We start from the raw sequence: 21900 nt of genomic DNA, 5'->3' as shown, positions 1-21900 counted from the left end.
AGTCGTAGATATTTTCTCCCTGCCGCTGCTCACATTCCCCCAGGACGCTGACAAACAGCAGCGAAGTGCAGAGAGGAAATCTTATCTCTCGGCATGCACACAAAGGCTTTGGTTTCTCTTGCTACAGCACAGAGAGACTGGGAAAGCTAGCCGTGCCCTTCATAGTGATACCTCCGCCATTTGCCTCCGTGTATAATATTTCGGACTGTTTCAGCCATGTGGGCTTGGGGTCTAATGTGTATACCCACATCTCTCAGCGCCACTTAGGAGAGGACAAATCGGATCTTGTGCACATGCCACTAACTGAGAATAGGAATGTATTTACCAACTTTATGTTTACATTGTAACTGACATTTGGAAGGCCGTAGACATATAACTTCAATCATGTCACTCAGTGGTTATGTAACAGATGTTTCGCCTGTAATCACATGGCTGCTGGGGTTTTCAATGTGAGGTGTGAGGTTCCACTATGATATTACAGGCCTTCTGGCAATACAATTATTTTAAAATAAAACAGCCTGGAACTGTAAATAAATGTACCTCTTATATTGAATTTCTCCAAAGCTAACACAGATATATTTGCATTAGGATCATCTTTTGTAAAAGATTTTAAACCAATATACAGGGGGGGTCCAATCCTACTCCTGGAGGGCCACCTTCCTGTAAAGTTTAGCTCTAATGTGATTCTGGTAATGAGTCATTACATATCCGTACGGCATGAATCTAATAAACTTAGGTACGACATGTATGTAGACTATGCGATAATGACACCTATTGAATCATAGGCTGTGATGCAAGTTAGGAAAAATAAAACGTCATCATCATGTGCTAGTGGTAAACAAATAGAGCAAGATTAATCACAATTTGATTTTTATGTGTTCTGAAAAAAAGAGGAGGAGAATATAGAAGCGGTCATGGCTAGTGAAAAGAGGCAAATTTGGCATGCCTTTTTTAAAATGGAACTAGAGGTAAGTAGTTTTAAGTTTTAGCGCCATGTCGCGTTGATCAATACGCCATTTCACGTTGCATTTTTATTGGCTAGTGAGTAGATGTAGGTTGTTAGCCTGACATCGTCATACTGACTATTCTAGTCAGAATATGAGTGATACTGCTCCATTGGGCTGTAATGATGGGGCGTGTTTCAACCGAACCAGAAAAGACCTCATTTGAATAGACCTACAACCAATCAGAACAACGGAGCGACGCATACCGTTATTTGTCTAATGTCAACAGTACTCAACTGCACTGTGTTGCCAAGTCGGTGTTTTTCCCGGGGGTGGTTTTCCATGTCTGCGGGTTGAAGCGACCTCCATTGTGATATATAGACCCAGGAATGTGAATTTTAGCAGGCAACCTTGCCAAAAGAACACACATTTCCGGAGAACTCCCCAAAAAGCTATTGGGCTTGTTTTTTGCTAGTTGTTGGTGGGTTTAGTTGTAAAAACTTGGCAACCCTGTCTGCACACACGCTGGAATAAGTAACGTAAGAAGAAAAAGATGAATGTAAACAATCTTTGCCGGTGTTGTAATTTTTTTTAAGGATACACAGAGTATGTACCAACACGATCATCATTTCTGAGAGAAATAGTGAAGGTGAATGGATATACGAACAAGTTTTCTCAGTTTAAGCTGGGCATACGCTGTGCGATTTTCTTCCGATTTCGAATCGAATTCTGACTCGTGCGACTCTTTTTTGGGTCACGCCGATTTTCAGTTTTATCGTGCGTCGTTTGCTTTGAAGTGTTCGTGCAGTGTACAGGGGGAAACGAGAGGCAACAAACCTCTCTCGATCAGGAATCGGATGAATTTCTGGCATGTCAGAAATTCTGGTCGCCCCTTGTGAGGTTATCGCACTGCTAAAGCAAAGCCATGAACTGATTGCCTGATTTTCCCTCACTGCGCCTGCGCAAAAGCAGAAGTTTAACCTTTTATTTTTTTATTTAGGGCTAGCCTACTTGTTTTACTTTCACACTCTATTTATTTATTTATTTCGTTACTTGTATTAAATATTAATTAATATTTAGCCTACTTAATCGTATTATGACGGGAAGTGAGAACCGTTGTCCATCTTGACACGATGTCATGTTGTCCTTTTTTTTCTTCCTTTTTTTCTTTTCCCGTTTGAATTCCTGAACACGAGTCAGTGGATATCAAACACAATGTGCAAACGCAGTCTCAAACCCAGTCGATTATTCCCTACAGAAAGTGAAAGTAAAAACTGACAAGCAAGTTCGACCCATATATTTTAGACAATGAGAGATTAATCTAATTCAACATGCTGATAATGTAGCCTATTGTCTTAATTTATTTTCTTAATATTTCTCTTTTGGTCCATATTGTGAGAAAAAAATAGAAGAGAAGTAGGACCATTTCATGTTAAACAAGTTGTTTTTTTTAAAGTAGTTTCTCTCTTTATTTAGTCTTTTTATTGAGACTGACATTATTGCAGGTTTCTGACATTATAGACTGATAATCATTTAATTATAGATCTATAATTCCTTTTAATAATAAAAGTAGGCCTAGGCTACTCTAATAATAATAATAATTTTTATACATAAATTCTAAATCCTCTTGATATCGATAGCTGATGCATTTGATAGGCTAGCATGGTTTATCGTCGCAACAAGGCATGGGGGTTTTATTGCGCATTTTTCACCCGTACAGTGTGAGAAGACAAGTTGCGCTCGACGGTGTGACCGCACAGTGAGAGCACATCAATCATGAGCTTTAGCTTTGCATCGCATGTGATCTACCCGTACAGTGTGAGTAGGTAACCTTGCTGAAATCACATAGAAATCACACAGTGTATGCGCAGCTTTAGGATTAGAACAAATTCAAGTGCATTTGATGACATGGATGATTTTGCTACTGTTTATTATCTGTCCATCATCGTCTAAAGCCTGCCCCGTCAATTTCATTGGTCCCAACAGTTTCTGTTCGGGTATAATTACTCCTCTATGGATCAAGTCCAGACCGAACTGCCTGACCTCAAATGTTGTGGGCAGGGCTGCGTTCGGCTGGCATCCAGGCTAGTAGGTTGTGGCAGCAAACACAATAATAAGATAATCATGCTAAATTTCTGCCGTTTAGGAGCAACGACCACAGAAGTCGCCATGATTGGTCATCTTTCATCTGGAGAGCCTAAAATGGTACAGTGTGTACCAGGCATAACACAACTGCCTGAATGTTTTGGGTGATCCTGAAGACCCTGATTAGTTATTTCAGGTGTTTAAAGGGATAGAACTAAACTTCGCTGGAAGGAGAGGATTGGACACCCCTCATTCCTACATTCACAGTACATTTATTTCAGAGTTCTCCAATCTTGGTCCTGGTGGCCAGCATTCTTAAAAGAGTTGTTTAAGGTTCAGGTGTGTTTAATTAAGGTTGGAGATAAACTAGGGAGTTGGCCCTCCAGGAATAAGATTGGGCACTCCTAGTTGTGAACACAGTAGGGAAATATGTTCAGATTTCCAAGTATATGGCAAAAAACCCTCCCAAAAAACAGTAACTTTTCTAGCCTGGCTCATTCTCCCTTAACTAATGCTTGTGATGGTGCAAACTGGGTGTGGTTACTCAGTATCACCCATGCTATTAAAAATGTTCAACAATGTAAATTCATGAATGCAACAGACTGATGGCTATGGCCTAGCTGGCAGATGTGCAATTTAAGCATATGTAGCGATCAAGTGGATATAAGTAGTTCAGGCGAGAAAAGGGTCATCCACTAGCAGGTGTTGCCGAGTAATGGATTAACCACATGTGACACGTTTAGGAAGCCAAAAGATAAAGTGGAGGTAAAGTCTTCACCTTTGCTAAGATGTTATTTTTGCACATGACCATATGCATGTGCACCTTATTGAAACTACAGATGGCAGTCTATTTTAAATGGTTAAGTACGTTGATGACCAATTTAAGCCTGTGCTTGCCCTAATATAATTAAACAGTATAAGTATGTGTCTGACAAGTCAGTTAAGTCAACTAGTGTAGCACTGACATTTTTCAATATATATGTAGAACCAGATACATATTTAGGGATATCTTAAGGAAGCCATATAATATTATCCAAACATTTAAAAGACTATTTTTAGCTTGACATACCATACAACAAAACTCCCCAACGCTTAGCGAGACGATCAAAAGCACAAGCCTTGGCACAAAGTCCAAAGATGTCAACCTGAATATGTATAGCCACTATTTTAAGGACACTTTTAAACATTCTATACTCAAAAAGACTTTTTGCTGTAAAGAGTATTTTTTTTAGCATATTGCTATGCAGTTGCTAGGGTGTTCTGGGTGGTTGCTTAAACCCTATGATATTTGAGACATTGTCTTAGATCTAAGTCTATCGGACTCACTCGTTTTATCATCTACCAGGCAAAATGTAGCCAATTAGACATCTTTAGCAGTATCATTTACATCTGTTGCACTAACACCCAAGCTTCATGCCAAATCCTAGTCCTTAGGATTATGGGGTTTATTTTAAACCTTAGCAAGCACCATTGATGGAAAAAAATGAATGAATAAAAACAACACTCCAATCTCTCACGAATACAGTTGGTATTTACTGATGCTAGAGATATACAGATGTCCATGTTCAACAGTAGAGTAGTTCAATGAGTGGGCAGAGAGAAAGACTGACAATGCTTCACTCACTTATGCCAGCATAAGCAGCATGAGTAACATTATCTATCAAGGTCAGCTGTCTGGGCCAGGCCTCACATGGGCTAATCCTTATCACACACACACAAATACACAAACCCATAAGCATACACACAGTGGATGGGACAGGATGACAATGATAACATTCAACATCTATTCATGTTTAAATTAAAAGCTGATATCTAATTATTCAGAGAAGCTTTGCTTTTGTTGTCAGAGATTTCATTTTTGCTTTGACCTATAGACTTTAAATGTGTTGACTCTGAGCAGAGATGTCCCCATATAGGCCAAGGATTGAGACAAAATGACCACACTTTTTTTAACAGTGTCAGGGAAGCTACTTTTAAATTGTAACTACAAGCTAGTACTTAAGTTACTAACATAAATAGTGCTAAATAGGTATTATTAGACCTATGTAGGTTTAAGGTATTGTAATTACACTAAAAGTGAATCTTAAGTACACAAAACTTGATTTACAGACCCAACCTTTATTATTAATCACTTTACAGATTATTTGAGTCTATCTTGTTGATTCAGTAGCTGCTCTCACAGATTTATTTAGGTAAAAGTTTCAAGAGTCTGATTCAAATCGGGAACTGAGCTTGTATGTATTTTTGAACGTCTCTTTTAAATAACCAACTCGAAAGAGTAATTTGTTAATGAATCTGACCACACTAGTTGCAATAGATTTGTTTTTGTGTGAAGTTATCACAGGCAAAAACACTCCTGATTTTTTTTCTTGCTGACATTTTTTCTTGCTATTTTGCGCTACAGTGCTTTTTTTAAGAACACATCATATGTAATATTTAGACTGTTAACCAGGTAAAAAATATAATTTAAATAGTCTAAAATAGGCCACCTGACCTGTAGAGGATAAATCAGTTTGGAGAATTAACTGATGGATGGACTGAAAGTCGAGCTAGTGAGTTTATATATTTTAGTGATACTTTATTTAAAAGTAATTCTCAAATAATAGCGAGACAATCAGAGAGGTGAAACTCAAGTAATCTCATTCAGGTCCTTCTGTTATACAGCCATCAAAACACATTTGTATTAACTGCCTTCACCAATAGGCTACATTTCGAGATAGGAAATGCATCCGACATGTGCATAAGCGATGACACGTCACAAACAAGCATCTTTTTACATCATAGTTTTCTGGCATGAAAGTTCTATCGTTGTTTAGTGCATTTGTTATATTTAATAGTTATTCAAGGGGTTCGCTAAGCGTCGAATATTTTTTTTGTCCTGTCCTCTCTTTGAACTTAATGCAACTAATCCATCTTTTTCAGTGGCCATCAGTCATCTTTAACTTGATCTTGAGCATTAAATCAAGGATATAAATATGCAGATTTATTTCAAGGCTATGACACAACCTTGAAGATATATTTTCTATTACCAAAGGAGGGAAAACTAAACAAATGAAGATCTTATCATCATTTACAGGAACAACACATTTGGATGGGACTTTTTTACAGTCCTGTTCCCCTTGTACATACTATTAAAGTAATTGCAATAACTGGGTAATAGCTATAGGTACTTATACCCCTAAACCTAACCATAACCCATGTAGTTACCTTATATTACCCAGTCCTTTCTTAGGTAAGTACACGTACGTGCACATACTGTAAAATAAAGTGCAATCATTATTTCTACAGTCTGCAGGTAAAGATGTTTATCTTGCAGGATTATGGGCATCAGTTAACTAAGCTCAAGAGACTAGTTACCTCAATGATCTCTGGTTGCCTGGGTGAAGAGAGAAACCTCAAACCCTAGAAACACCAAGCAAGGGACTATCTTGTTATTGCAAAAATAATATCCCACATGGTTTACGTATATACCGGTTAGATTATCTTAAACTGAATTACAAACGGATGAAATCTGCACTTCTTTAATAAATTCAATAAATTAATTTGGACTGCTCAGAGCCAGGTTGTACAACCCATGGGATAGACACACACTTTCACTAATAAAACCCTTTTTTGTCCTTTGTCTAAGAATAATGAAGGAATAAAATATTCTATCACAAGTTGAAAATTCACAACCATAAAATAATTACAACCATCCGACACCACAGCATCATATATATATATATATATATATATATATATAGTATTTTATTATTCATCATCCTGCTCCACATCTTACCTTCTCTCTGTTTTCTCCTTCCCCTCTTTCTGATTCTGCCCTCGGGCCCATTTCTACTTCAGGCAAGGTTAGAGAATAGCGTTCGGATGAATCCAGGGAACAAATGATTTAACAAATCCAGAGCTAGTATGGAAGGCAGCTACAGCGTGGGCTGCGAATAAGCTGTTTGGGTGGTGTGGAGTTCCAGCCAGTGAGCATGCGGTCTGGTGCTGACATGTTTGACCCTGGACGGGGAAGGAACCTGGCGATAAGGCATTGAGTGATGGAAGCAGGTGCAGTCAGGCCACCACGCGCTCATCTTCACCATCCGCCAGGTTCTTTTTATTGCACTCGCATTCTTGTGCTCTTCAGAAACGCATTGCATAATATCAGTGTCACGTTCAGGTAAACATGGAGGTTATTTTTATTGTAGACTAATTACTTTCTTGGCATGTATGTACAAAAGCTGTGTTTTAATATGCTTTAAAGGGATAGCTCACCCAAAAATGAAAATTAGCCCATGATTTACTCACCCTCGAGCCATCGTAGGTGTATGACACTTCTTTCAGAAGAATACAATCTTTGTATAGTTATATTAAAAAATGTCCTGTCTCTTCCAAGCTTTAAAAAGTTAGTGAATGGCAGCCCAAAAATCCATTATAAAAGTAATCCACACGTCTCTGGGGGGTTAAAGGGTTAGTTCACCCAAAAATGAAAATTCTGTAATTATTTACTCACCCTCATGTCATTCGACACCCGTAAGACCTCCGTTCATCTTCGGAACACAAATGAAGATATTTTTGTTGAAATCCGATGGCTCAGAAAGGCCTTCATTGATACCAATGTCATTTCCAACAAAGCTTTGAACATTATGAATCAGCCAGCGTATTGATTCATGATTCGGATCGCGTGTCAAATCAATTTTTGTAAGTTTTTGTAAGAGAAATATCTATATTTAACACGACGATGTTGGAGGTTATTGGTAGTATTTTGAACTGCGAGAGGCGTTACACTTTCTTCACAAGTTGAATAAGAAAGGCGCTCTGCATGGCGGAAACTATATATTTTACTTCATAAAGTTTTAAATATGGATATTTATCTTACAAAAACTCATCAATTGGCTTCAGAAGGCCTTTATTAGGCCCCCCTCCTTCTCAAAAAATTAGTATATTGTGATAAAGTTCATTAGTTTCCATAATGTAATGATAAAAATTAAACTTTCATATATTTTAGATTGATTGCACACCAACTGAAATATTTCAGGTCTTTCATTGTTTTAATACTGATGATTTGGCATACAGCTCATGAAAAGCCAAAATTCCTGTCTCAAAAAATTTGCATATTTCATCCAACCAATAAAAGAAAAGTGTTTTTAATACAAAAAAAGTCAACCTTCAAATAATTATGTTCAGTTATGCTCAATACTTGGTCGGGAATCCTTTTGCAGAAATGACTGCTTCAATGCGGCGTGGCATGGAGGCGATCAGCCTGTGGCACTGCTGAGGTGTTATGGAGGTCCAGGATGCTTTGATAGCGGCCTTAAGCTCATTCAGAGTGTTGGGTCTTGCGTCTCTCAACTCCCTCTTCACAATATCCCACAGATTCTCTATGGGGTTCAGGTCAGGAGAGTTGGCAGGCCAATTGAGCACAGTAATACCATGGTCAGTAAACCATTTACCAGTGGTTTTGGCACTGTGAGCAGATGCCAGGTCATGCTGAAAAACGAAATCTTCATCTCCATAAAGCTTTTCAGCAGATGGAAGCATGAAGTGCTCCAAAATCTCCTGATAGCTAGCTGCATTGACCCTGCCCTTGATAAAACACAGTGGACCAACACCAGCAGCTGACATGGCACCCCAGACCATCACTGACTGTGGGTACTTGACACTGGACTTCAGGCATTTTGGCTTTTCCTTCTCCCCAGTCTTCCTCCAGACTCTGGCACCTTGATTTCCGAATGACATGCAAAATTAGCTTTCATCCAAAAAAAGTCCTTTGGACCACTGAGCAACAGTCCAGTACTGCTTCTCTGTAGCCCAAAAGTGGCTTGACCCGGGGAATGCGGCACCTGTAGCCCATTTCCTGTACACGCCTGTGCACGGTGGCTCTGGATGTTTCTACTCCTGACTCAGTCCACTGCTTCCGCAGGTCCCCCAAGGTCTGGAATCGGTCCTTCTCCACAATCTTCCTTAGGGTCCGGTCACCTCTTCTCGTTGTGCAGCGTTTTTTGCCCCACTTTTTCCTTCCCACAGACTTCCCACTGAGGTGCCTTGATACAGCACGCTGGGAACAGCCTATTTGTTCAGACATTTCTTTCTGTGTCTTACCCGCTCGCTTGAGGGTGTCAATGATGGCCTTCTGGGCAGCAGTCAGGTCGGCAGTCTTACTCATGATTGCGGTTTTGAGTAATGAACCAGGCTGGGAGTTTTTAAAAGCCTCAGGAATCTTTTGCAGGTGTGTAGAGTTAATTAGTTGATTCAGATGATTAGGTTAATAGCTCGTTTAGAGAACCTTTTCATGATATGCTAATTTTTTGAGATATTGGGTTTTTATGAGCTGTATGCCAAAATCATCAGTATTAAAACAATAAAATACTTGAAATATTTCAGTTGGTGTGCAATGAATCTAAATTATATGAAAGTTTAATATTTATCATTACATTATGGAAAATAATGAACTTTATCACAATATGCTAATTTTTTGAGAAGGACCTGTATAACTCTGATTGTATTTGTCTGAAAGAAAAATGTCATATACACCTAGGGCGGCTTGAGGCTGAGTAAATTATTGGATCATTTTTGGGTGAACAATCCCTTTAATGCATTTCACTATACTTTTTTTTTTTTTTAAATATAAAGTACTATGATTTTATATATACAAGTTTTATGTGATAATTAAAGAAAGGATTTTTGAAGATTGTGTAATTAAAAACAATATTCAGTGGTGCATTGTCGGTGGTTTAATAACCATTGTCACACAATAAACCATTGGCATCCAAAGGAGGATTCTGTCACACAGGTAAACTGAGAATTGTTATGTCACTGTCTGTGCATCCTTAACACAACCATACACTACACACTCAGACACACACGTGACAACATCAAACAGAAGGCAAGGTGATCTTCCTTTGTAACAGACACAACATAGAATCTACTGAAACAGTGTGTGCCTGACCATATATTGAATGCATTGTATATAATCCAAATGGTTCATTTGTACGGTTTGCTTCAAAGAACCAATTAGCAGAGACAGATTCAGTCATCAAGTGATGTCTGACATCAAACTGGCTTATTACATTCTAAAACAATCATATGTAGGCACTTTTTTTCCAGATTCAATTGTTTTAGTAATTCCATGTATCCCGTTTCAGACAGATATTGTAGCTATTTTATGTTTTGGCAAATTGGTGGTAAATGCATAATAATTTGTCTGATTTCAATCAATTAATTTTGTACCTTTTTATCTACTTTAGCACCACTGAGTGCGTATTCATACTTTTAAAAAATCTTAGATTTGTGTACAAATCAAACCATATCAAGTTTTCTACCAATTCGTCAAAACTTAAAATAGCTTAGTTTTCTTATGAGATTGGGTTTGGCGGTTTTAATCTGAATCAGTTTGTTTGTGCGAACAAATCATTCAGACTGCTTTTATGAACCAGTTGGACCAATTGCAAATATTAGACTTAAAAGAAGGACTTGTTAATGAATTGGGCATTGCTCTAGAGTCTAGGCAAATTAAACTTATGAATTTTGCAATAAAGAGGTTCTGTTTAAAAGTTAAAGTGACGTGTAGCCAACTATGGTGGAATTTGTGCTCTGCATTTCACCCACCAAAGTACACACACACATCAGTGGGTATTGAACACACACCTAGAGCAGAAAGCAGCCATTTTGCTTTGGCACCAACGGAGTGATTTGGGGGTTATGTGTCTTGCTCAATGCACCTCAGAGAGTGCCATTCATTCACCCCCCAACAACATTTCCTGCTGAGAATTGAACCCACTACCTTCGGGCTACAAGTCCAACTCTCTAACCATTAGGCCACAATTGTCCCTTAAAAACAATTCCAGAAAGGCTTTACTTTGTTCCTTTCACTTCGAAAACACTTCAATTAAATCCTTAGCGCCGAAAACCTGAGTCTGGTGTGGTTTGGAACCATTTTTAAGAGATCTGCATTAGCCAAACAATCTTTTTTAAAACCACATTAGATCATCACCATTAAGTTAATGACATAACTAATCCAACATTTAACTATTTCAGCACAGCTTCTCATCAAATTAAGCTAGCTCCCCTTTGTAACACTTTACAGGTCTGCGAAATCCCAGCGGTACATCACATGGAAACACACACCTCTGGGACATGACACACGGCTTATCATAATGACAGATCTCAGGACTTAATCAACACAGAATTAATCAGCACTGTTTGTGTGACAACGACTCTGTCATCAGTGAAGTAGAACAGGTGATCCCATTATATCATAATCACTATCATATGATGATGTAACTCCAATTTTTTGTTTATAAACAAACATCTCTGATAATCTTAATGAGATGGATTAGATGAGGCATTTCCAGGAATATTATGTAACAACATTCCTTGTTTTATATATTGTTAGACAGCTCAATTGTATTTTTTGAGTGCTTCTATAATTTGAGTTTGAATGCGTCAACACTAGTGAAGTTTACTCTAACAAACATACAGCGTCATTAAGAGACTCTTGAGTCACTAAAGCCCCTACAAATCCAATTATGCCTTGTCAGGGCGAAGAGGCAGCCCGGCTGACCAGAGCTGTGTTAACTCAAACAATGGAACAGATACAATGATAAAGCTAGACACTGGTAAAGCTAGACAGGTCAAGCTACGCTGTAAAAACAAACTTATAGAATCTACAAAAAAAAGAACAATTTGTTTCAGTAGATTTCATTCCTTGTGTTGAATAGTGATGTTCGATTCTTGAACCAATCATTATTTTAAGCCAGTACCTGGAATCTAACTTCAGTTCAGGGTTGATGATAAAAGTTTTACAGCTGAAGTAACTATGTAACTCTCCTAACCAGCCCTTTCCAAAACATTCTGGGAGCTAAAAATCCATTGCCAAATTTCAGTTAATGCTACAAAGATAATTTGGGGTGTCAAACTCAGTTCCTGGGGGGCCATTGTCTTGCAGATTTTAGCTCAAAACCAGAATTAAACACATCTAAACATGCTAATTGAGGTCTTCAGGATTATTAGGAACTTCCAGTCATGTGTTTTGGAGCTAAAATCTGTAGGACAGTGGCCCTCCAGGGTCAGAGTTTGACACAAAACCACTTCTTTAAGTAGATTGAACACAATTAAATTAAGAAACAAAATGTTTAGCATTTGTGTTATTGTAACTCATTTTAATTAACTTTAACAAGCATCAAAACATTTTTTGCAGCATAAGGTGCAAGCTGTACTGTTACAACCCTTCATATGCAAAAACATCACCGCAGACAGGTGGACAAACAAAAGATGCTGTCCACATGGTTAGCGATGTTCCAGAGTGCACCGGTTGATGCCAAAGAAAACATTCATTCATAATCTGCCAGTCAATAATTCAGAGAGGCTGATACTAATACTGTATGTTGGCTTGGAAAAAGAGGGGAAGCATAATTAAGAAATAGTGCCCTACTTTGTTTTTATGCTGAATGTTAAAGACAGATATGGTGCTTACACACTTAAATATGCTAGCATGTGTGTGTAAACACTGGCTGGTCTTGTCATGTAAATCAGGTGTATAAGGTGAAACCCACTGCTCTCTGACACACTGAGGTGAATTGCCGGGTTTAATTTGGAGTATCCAATATCATCAGGAGCGCTGCAAGGTCCCATAAGAAACATTATCGGGTGAGGAGTTCATCTCGATAATGGCTATATCATCAACGGAGGTCTAGGCCTGCCAACACTTAGTTTATCAGATACCAAATCCAAATGGGTCAACATATTCCATATGAGACTAAGATTGATATCTCAATAACCTGGCTGTGTTGAACTGGCTGCACATTTAGCATAAAATGTTAGTAGTCTCTGTGCCACTAGGAGAACTAAATAGAATTGAAATTTGTTTACTGAACTGTTTCTGGAGATATAACTAACTTTAAATTACTGGACACTAGCTCAGGGCTGGTAAATGGGAGGTTAATGGTTTGAAGGACAAAAGGAATAATTGAGTTATGATGTATCACTTTTGTGCCCTTTGTGTGAAAAAATGCATCTCTAGACTTTGCTTTTTATTAATTTCACTGCCCGCATGCATCTTGTGTTTTTTGCATTCAATAGCACTTATTTTCCATAATCTTCTTTAAATATACGATAAAAGGATGTGTTTGTTGATGTATTGCACTCACATTTCGCGTCTTTTGCAGCATCTTGCATTCAGCTCATAAAAATCACACCTCTACGCCTTACTGTTTTCATTCCACTGCCCTTGCAAGTTTTGCATTTCACTACACTCATTTATCATGTATTTTTAATGTAAACAATGCGCTACACAGACACATTTTCATTTCACTGCCCCATTGAAGGCCACTTAAAGGTGTCATGAACAGGCTTTTTTAAAAATATACTGTTGTTTGAGGTCAACTAATGACGTTTGTGTGGTTTTTACATTCAAAAACATCATAAACTAATTAGTAATAGGTTATTTTCTACACTGGTTTTGAGGCTCTCTCCAAAACGCTGGGTTTTGATGGCCCTGATGCACTGGGACTTGAAAGTAAACGCCCATGGCTAGGATTGGATAAGATTAGCATATTTAATTAGCTTAAGCTCCTGTCATATCTATGCCCCTGTCAGTTCAGTTCACATGAGGGAGAGGTTGTTTTGAAAGCGGCACCCGAAATTATTCAAGTACGTCTTTATCAAACAAACACACTAATTTATTTCTCATCCACCCCTGATTGATTGGATTATTATTTTGGTATTACATAGCACACACGATCGTCCATAAGCGCGAACCGCGCACACACACGTACACATGCGCGCGCCCTTCAAATGTCACGTCAAGAGAGAGAGAATAGCAGAGCAAGAAAGGAATATTAAGAGCTTCATCGGCCTGCCGTCGGGCTTCCGTTTTGGTAGCCCATCAGGAAAACAAACAGCCCTAGCTGGGACGTTGGGCTTTGCGAGCCCTAGCCAATACATGTTGGAGTCCAGCGTGCTAAAGGTATGTTCTGTTAGACACGTACACACAAGCAAAACAATCTATAACAATGCAATACTATTACATATAAAAAACTCACATAAGTGTGTTGCACCATTCTTCCTGTCGGATCCAATATAGAAGAAATAGCATTGTGAGATTTTGACAAACTATCCCGCAGTTAAATAAGTGAACACCACTGTCTTCCCCACGCCAGCTTGAACTTCATTAAAAATAAAGTTTAACCACACATTCCTAATATTAGGATCCGAAGGAAGCTTATGCAGCGACTGTGTTCTTCCACAACCAGGAATAGCGCAGTGTCTTGCTATCTTCTTCAGCATGTTTATTGCTGCTGGCTAGCGTGATCTGATGAGTCGGTGGGCGGGGCTGCTGAACTACACGTGCTTATTATTCTGTATACGCGATGTTTCATCAGTCGATGACGTCAAGATGCGAACACGATCGTTTTCTGGGCCTGGTGTCTATAAAAGCTTTTCTTTGACTAACAAGGACGTTTTCAGTTCTGAAACTTACATTTACATTTACATTTATGCATTTAGCAGACGCTTTTATCCAAAGCGACTTATAACTCAGGAGAACAGGAAGCGTTCCGTCAAGAAGAGGCAACAAAACACAAAAAGTGCCACACAAATACCAAGATTTGTATACCGCTCAGAGTAGCAAAAACCAGAAAAGGGAAGAAGAAAGGAGAAATAGAGGAGGAAAGAGTTTTTTTTTTTTTTTTTTTTTTTTTTTTTTTTTTTTTTTAGATGTAAGATTAAGTGCTCATGGAAGAGATGTTTTTACCTGTCTTTTGAATGCAGCGAGTGATTCTGTCGTGCGTATGGAGGGCGGAAGATCGTTCCAGATCGTTACATGATAATCTTATATTACCAAGACCTTTTATATATCAAAAGCTCAAGGGAAAGTTGATTTCTCAATTCATCACCCCTTTATAATGAGTGCTGCATTTGACTAAATCCATGAATAAATTATACAGATTTTTTTTGCAATTTTTTTAATGCATTTTAAAATTATAAAAATATAAAAAAAATTATATTTTTCCCTGTTTGCTGCCTTACATTTTGGATAGTCATTACTAAAAAAATTAACTAACTACACTGCTGTTTAATATTCCCATACTGTCATAAAAAGCCTTTAAAACTAATCTTAACAATATCTATATACAAATGCAAAAAACTCCTTTTCACATATCTTTTATTAATAGCATGACATAAATCTTCTCAGGCTTAAATTAGAAAATATAGCAGTAAGTACAGATGGACGGTATGTCCCACACAAACTGGAGCTAATGATAGCACAGCATCATGTTTAGAAGTGCCACATTTATTGAATCTCTCTTGCAGTCAAAGAAATGGTGGGAACGCAACGCCTCCACTAAAAGAACTAAAACCAGCACCAGTCCACCGTTCCAAAGCGGCAGCTGTTTCCATGGCAGCGCGACTTGAGCAGAAGTGGGTTCTCGCTCAGAGACTCGCCTCAAGGTCTTTACTGCCTCTCACTCTGATTGAAACGAGTTTCTCTGACGTATTAAAGGGATGCGCTGAGAGAATCTTGTTCAGATTGAAAGCAAAGATGCACATCATCTTGTAATACTGTTTTACAGACATTCTTGAACAAAAGAAAATCAGTATAATACAAAATCCATGACTAATCTAAAGCAATTTCACATGTAGTGTCTGTTCTACAAGAAAGCAGCAGTCACTCAAGACAAAAATATCTTAAAGAAGTCATAGATTTCACAGTTCAGGTTAGATGCTGGGCTCTGCAGTATAGTGTGTTTTACGTTAAAGGTATAGTTCTTTCAATCAATCAGTCAGTCAGTCAGTCAGTCAGTCAGTCTGTCTGCCTGGCTGCCTGCCTGCCTGCCTACCTACCTACCTAGGAGAAAACTAAGGAGAATAACTTAAAGGTGCACTATGTAGTATTTTTGCAGTAAAATATCCAAAAACCACTAGGCCAGTGTTATATATTTTGTTCAGTTCAGTACTTACAATATCCCAAATGTTTCCAACTATTTGTAAATTGTGAGAAAATTGCTATTTTAACTAAGGACCGGGACGTTTCAGCATAGCGGCTGTGCAAGTCGTTGGTCAATCGCGTCATATCTGCGCTATCCTCGGTTTTATTCTGCAGAAGCGCTTTTCTCTTAGCAGTGTGAACATGTCATAGCAGTGCCGAGCGAATGCACAGAGTAACGTTGTATCTAATATGATATACAGAGTTGCTTTACCTTATAATCATGGGCGGAAGTGCGGGAGCCCGGCGACTGTGTCCCGTCCCGTCATAATAAAAGTCCTGTTACTCGCGGGCCGTGTGTTTGTAAAACAATCGCTCCAGCGGCCGTGCTCAGCTCCACAACACTCTGTCCTACTCTGCTTCACACTACAGTAACGTTAATAACCGCAGCCATGAACATGATTTCTGCACGAGTCCTATTTTCCACCGGCTGTGAGGTGAAGACCACATGTCCCAAGATACTGCACTCACACACTTGGCGTCATCAAACTACACCTTTGTTTAGAATAGGCGCCCTCCAGTGGACCAAAAGTTGCATAGTGCACCTTTAACACAACCACAATAACATTGATGATACCAGACCATGAACTGAACAAAACAGTGAGTATACAGAGAAGCAAACAAGGGAACTAAATGGGACACAGGTGTAATTAATCAGCAAATTACAAGGAGTTAAACAACAGGGAATCAGGAAACAGGGAAAACCAAATTAAGGGTGTTTACAAGACACCGTTTTCATTTTAAAAAAGGGAAACCTTTTAACTGCGTTTTGGAGGCCTGCAAAAGCAAGCTTTTTTAAAACGGATTTCAAAGTGCAAGGTTTTAAAAACGATGCCTTTACCTTCTCCATATAAACAACAAAAACATGAATTTGTGAAAATGGTGACATCATGTGCTAGCCTGACAAGCCAGACCCACATCAAGATGTTTGGTCTGGAAACTCACCATTGACAGGGCTCAATCCGAGGGGCGGGATAAACGTTTGTCTTTCAAACTCCCTCTGCACGCGATAGGATAGCGCAACCGACCAGAGCAACGAAGGTGAAGCAGAGCTCGTTGACAGATTAAACTTTCGCCGTATTCGGTCGGCAAAACTCTGAACACATCTTCCCTTCTTAAAGGGGGGGTGAAATGCTGTTTCATGCATACTGAGCTTTTTACACCTTTAAAGACTTGGATTCCCATCCTAAACATAGACAAAGTTTCAAAAACTAATGTTGGACGTTTGATGGAGTATTTCTGTGTTAAAAATACTCCTTCCGGTTTCTCACAAGTTTCGGAGAGTTTTTTTCGAGTATGGGTCTACTTGACGTTAATAGAACGGAAGGTCCTTGTATGGGCCGTACGGGCTCTTCTCTCGGTAGGGTGCGCGCGCGCGTGACTAGAGGGAGAGAGAGGAAATGCACGGCCGTACACTCTCTCAGCTGCAGATCCAGTCGTCCGTGAACACTAACGTCGGTTATAGTCCGCGCCGCGCTCCACTTCATTCCTCCACTTTGACATTAAGCGACTTAAACGCTTCAGCACAGCATTCCGGGAAGGCAGCGCTGCATTTGAACCGATTTGAACGCAGAAATGCTTCAGTCGCATCGCAAAGTGGATCTCCACACTCCAAGAAGTGTGTTTTTGAGGGAGCCGTCCCAGCGATAAAGGTTCGGTCCTGCTTTGGAAGCAGCCGGTGAGTAAAACTCCTTCAAATGTCTATGCTGTTGGCTATCGTCGCATGAGTAAACATCAGTAAACGACACGATCGCGTGCTTCGTCATTCAAATGCGCTAACGGACTCCATTGCTGTTCTATGTGTAACGTTACACTAGTCTGACGTGCAAAACCCTTTTGCTTGCTACTAAGATTTGGTCGCATACAATAGTCCATAAACCGAATCATGTCCTCATAAACTGAGAGTAAAGACAAATGTTGACAGGCCATTAATACAGTACATACCACAGAGACGGACGTCCTGCTGTTGCTGTTTCTATTTCAGCCTCCGAATTAGATTCTGGATCATATCTATTAGCTGAGATCGATAGCAAGGGTTTCTCCACGCTTGAGGACGTCACCGCTTTGCGCATTTGTCATTCTTTAGCTCCGCCCACACGATACGTCTCCAGGCGCTCGTTTTTTTCCGGAAAGACTCGGTACAGCCCATATTTCTTTTACAAATATAATAAAACTAAAGACTTTTCGGAGATATGAAGGATGCAATACTACTCTATAGGTACTCAAGATTGACATGAGATTGACTGAAACTGAGTGTTTCAGCCCCCCTTAAGAATGACTTCAGTGCCGTTCTTTGTTCTTTTATCAGAGAAAAGCTTAACTCCAAGTCTTCCAGAGTCACGGTCAAAGCTGATTCAAAAGACCGCCGTTCGCCAGTGTCTGTGTTTACTAGAAGCACAACTCGGCCGTCATTATATTAAGCCCCGCCCACCGACTCTATACACAATGTGATTGGCCCGACAAGAGTTTGGCGTTTACAGCTCAGAAGTGAATTGAGAGTTGCTAGACGACACTCGCGGCAAATTAGATTTGCTGCCGCTGGGGTGCGTCTAGATTTCTAGGCTAATCATGTGCATGCATATTCCATTCATGTCTGCGTATTACGTGTTCACGGCATGTTTCTTGACAAAGTGACAAACTCTTTTTGGTTATAAAGAAAGTGAATGGTGATGATGCTGTCAAGCTCCAAAAAAGAAAAGAAAAATTCAATAAAAGTTATATAATAACATATATTATAATAACCTTTTTGTGATTTTTTTTTGGCAAAGAGCACATGAAAATCCTGCTAAACATATTTTGTATTCCATGGAAGACAGGTTTGGAATGACATTCGAATGAGTAAATGATTAAAAAATTGTCTTTTTTGATAAACTACTGCTTTAAAAACTTGCAGTGCTGAGTAGACAGGTCACATAGTTTGGAAACAGGAGGACATTATTCTCTCTATAGCAGAACAGGTCAGCCATTAAGCAAACTGCCACCAGTGTTCCTGTTTTACAGGTACATTGCAGTGTCACCAACCTGTCATCCATAAAAAAATGATTGGCAATATTTTCAAGATAGAGGCACAGGGAGTTCTATCTCAGCAAAAACAGGCACCCACAGTTTCATAACATTAAATTGTAACTGCTTTATGGGTTTACCACTGCCTCAGAGATGTGGCATCTACCAGTCCCACAGGATACTGTACTGGTGAGGAAGAAGGGGTTGTGCTCAAAAACAACAACAACAACAACAACAACAACAACAACAACAACAACAGCAACAACAGTATTGGTACCTATGGAAATGTTTCCTTTTTGAACACAACCCATCTGGTGTCCTTTCTGTGTGGAGATTGCATGTTCTCCATGTGTCTGCATGGGTTTCCTCTAGGTGCTCTGGTTTCCCCATAATTCAAAAAATAAGCAGTATAGGAGATGCTAAATTGGATTGGAGACACTAAATTGTCTGTAGGTGTGAATACGTTTGTATGAGTCCCAAGCCATGTAGAGAGGGTTGGGCAAAGACCTAGCCACCTACCCCAGAAAAATCATTGCCAAGAAAATTCATGGACAGTCTCTCAAGTATGGTAAGAGATGGCTATAGAATCACCAAGAGTCTGATATGTCTGGAATGGTATTAGATAGAAGACCTCATTTGCTTCAGCTTTTAATGTTGTCCCCCCTGAAGTTGAATATGCACATATGCTGCACATTATTTATTTTTCCAAGAAGGTCCCTTTGAGATTAAAAGAAATCTATTTTCCAGTGGGTCGGCCAAGATGGTCATAGTTTGAAAATCATTCTACAGCCATGGAGCATAATAAGATAAAGCTGATTTTCAGTGATCTTCTGTGTTCTGAGTGTGAGTGAGTCATCCTTTTAGACAATGCATTCAATTCACCTACCTTTTTCACCAAAGGAAGGCTAATGTTCTTCTCCTTTATGAGTAGTTTCTTCCTTACAGCTTTTCTGGTTAAAGAAAAAAATTATAATTTACCAAGAAACAGCAATTAACAAAATAAATTAAGTGTAATTTTGAAGTAGAAAGACTGAAATGGTATGTTTGTGTTGTATTTTAGTTTTATTTGATTTCAAATGTAGGCTATTTAATGTTTACAGTGTAAAGTTACATGTAATAAAAAAACTCCAGGGGAAAAAACTCATAGAATTATATGCAGTTCAATGTCCACTAACTGAATGATACACTGGATATCTGAACAGTGCTATAGCCTACAGCAAGCTACTAGTGACCCCAGCTGGTTAAAACGTATTTATTAATATCTAACAAATGCTGTGGGCTATTGCTTCAACCCATGGTTGGTAACTTATATCGATAACCACAAGCGTTGGTTTAAGAAATTGTAACATTTTTAAACCCAACGTTTGGGTTTGTCAATATTTGACACAAACGTTGGGTTGAAACAACACTGCATTTTCAGTCAGTTTATTTTCACCTCAGATTTGTTCTCTATTCACTCTATATAGCATCATAAGCCGTCACATATTTTTGCAGATCGTATACATTTTTACATTTTCTGACATAACTTGCAAAACTTCATGCAACTAAAACCAAAATTTGAAAAATGCTTTACAACAAACTATAAAACAAACGTCGTTAATACTTGTTTACTACTTACTTTTTGTCCATAGTTAGATGCACTCATTTAATATGGTCTACGAAAATTCATACTCTCATATCCATCTTCTTCAGATTCAGTCTATTTGATGGATTAGTGTGTAGTAAACGGAAGCGCGCAGAGTGAAACTGATGAGCGCGGCAGGCAGGTGGCGCGCCTCCCACGCGCGTGTTCCCTCTTGTTGTAGTGATCGCCGTAACCATGGTGACAACGTTACAACTTACAATGCAGAGATTATTACACAAAGGGAAAAACAATTAATGTTTCTGAACACAAAAAATCTTATTTTTATGTGTTCTTGTAATTAAATACACATTTGAATGTTGCTTCAACTGCTTTAGGCATGTTTTTATTATTGGAAAAACTAAATAAAAAACAATATCGAAATTGTTTGACCATAAGAATATCTATTAAAATAATAAATAATAAGATATGAATGTGAATTATTTGTAGCTACAAGTTTATGGTCTAAAATGATCACATGGAAAAAAATTGGCTATAATTTTTAATGACTGTCCCTTTCATCACAGCCAACAATTTTCTTGAAAGTTGTTTAGGCTACAACATTGTCAAAGAAAAGTTTGAGCATTATAACAGACATTATGGGTAAAAACAATAAAAAAAAGATTTTACTGCATGCATGTCATTTCCAACCAAGCTGAAATTTGGTCAAACTTTGCAAGAAGTGTGAAACTATTATGTCAATATTATATAGGCTAGTGTAGCCTATTATATATGATACATCAAGTCAGCTATTTTGCATTACATAAGCCTATCCATTTTCTTTTACATATAAGCAGGCTTTTTTAAAATTCAGGCAACTTAATTATGTGATGACGTCCTTATATTTTCCTCATTAAGAATTTTAAAAGAGACAGTGCCGTGCGTGATTTAGGCTTCAAGAGACAAAGAGCTCAACAAATGTGTCACTCTACCTGTAACTGATACAGCATGCATCTTTAATAGAGGTCTTGTCTATGTAACAAAAGAGAACAAATCATGTATTCACACCTCATGCTTCTGTTCAACGACAACAGTATCCTATCCTAAATGATACAGTGACACTAAACTATTAATATTAAACTATTGCAGCATGAAAGGATTTGATATTATTCAGTGACATTCAGGTTCTCAAGTGCCATTAGGCCTAAGTTACACACATGCCTAGGCCCTATTCATAGGCTTTTTATTTTGAAATATTATATTAATAGCCCAATGTTTTATAAACATGTTTTATAGGCTATAGATGACAGGAGACTGCATAGATTTTACATGCAGTTGAC

The 21900-nt window shown here is 38.6% G+C and overlaps 1 protein-coding gene across 4 annotated transcripts in view; it reads right to left on the bottom strand.

Annotated features, from left to right (window-relative positions):
* Positions 1–20696, bottom strand: part of dyrk4 (dual-specificity tyrosine-(Y)-phosphorylation regulated kinase 4) — a 50180-nt gene extending 29484 nt beyond the window's left edge. For 2 of the 4 annotated variants that reach the window (XM_067435670.1, XM_067435672.1), the window contains exon 1: positions 6808–7015. In XM_067435670.1, the coding sequence (XP_067291771.1) occupies positions 6808–6858 (51 nt within the window). In that variant the 5' untranslated portion in view covers positions 6859–7015. Of the gene's footprint in view, positions 1–6386; positions 6432–6807; positions 7018–19885; positions 19950–20617 lie in introns of those variants that run through there. The other 2 variants (XM_067435668.1, XM_067435667.1) reach the window with 2 other exon arrangements.
* Between the last annotated feature and the right edge of the window lie 1204 nt (positions 20697–21900).

This window comes from Pseudorasbora parva, chromosome 25, assembly GCF_024679245.1.
Source record: "Pseudorasbora parva isolate DD20220531a chromosome 25, ASM2467924v1, whole genome shotgun sequence".
In the NCBI taxonomy this organism is placed as follows: Eukaryota; Metazoa; Chordata; class Actinopteri; order Cypriniformes; family Gobionidae; genus Pseudorasbora; species Pseudorasbora parva.
Note: the sequence above shows the minus strand (reverse complement) of the source record. Positions and strands in the feature narration are given on the sequence as shown.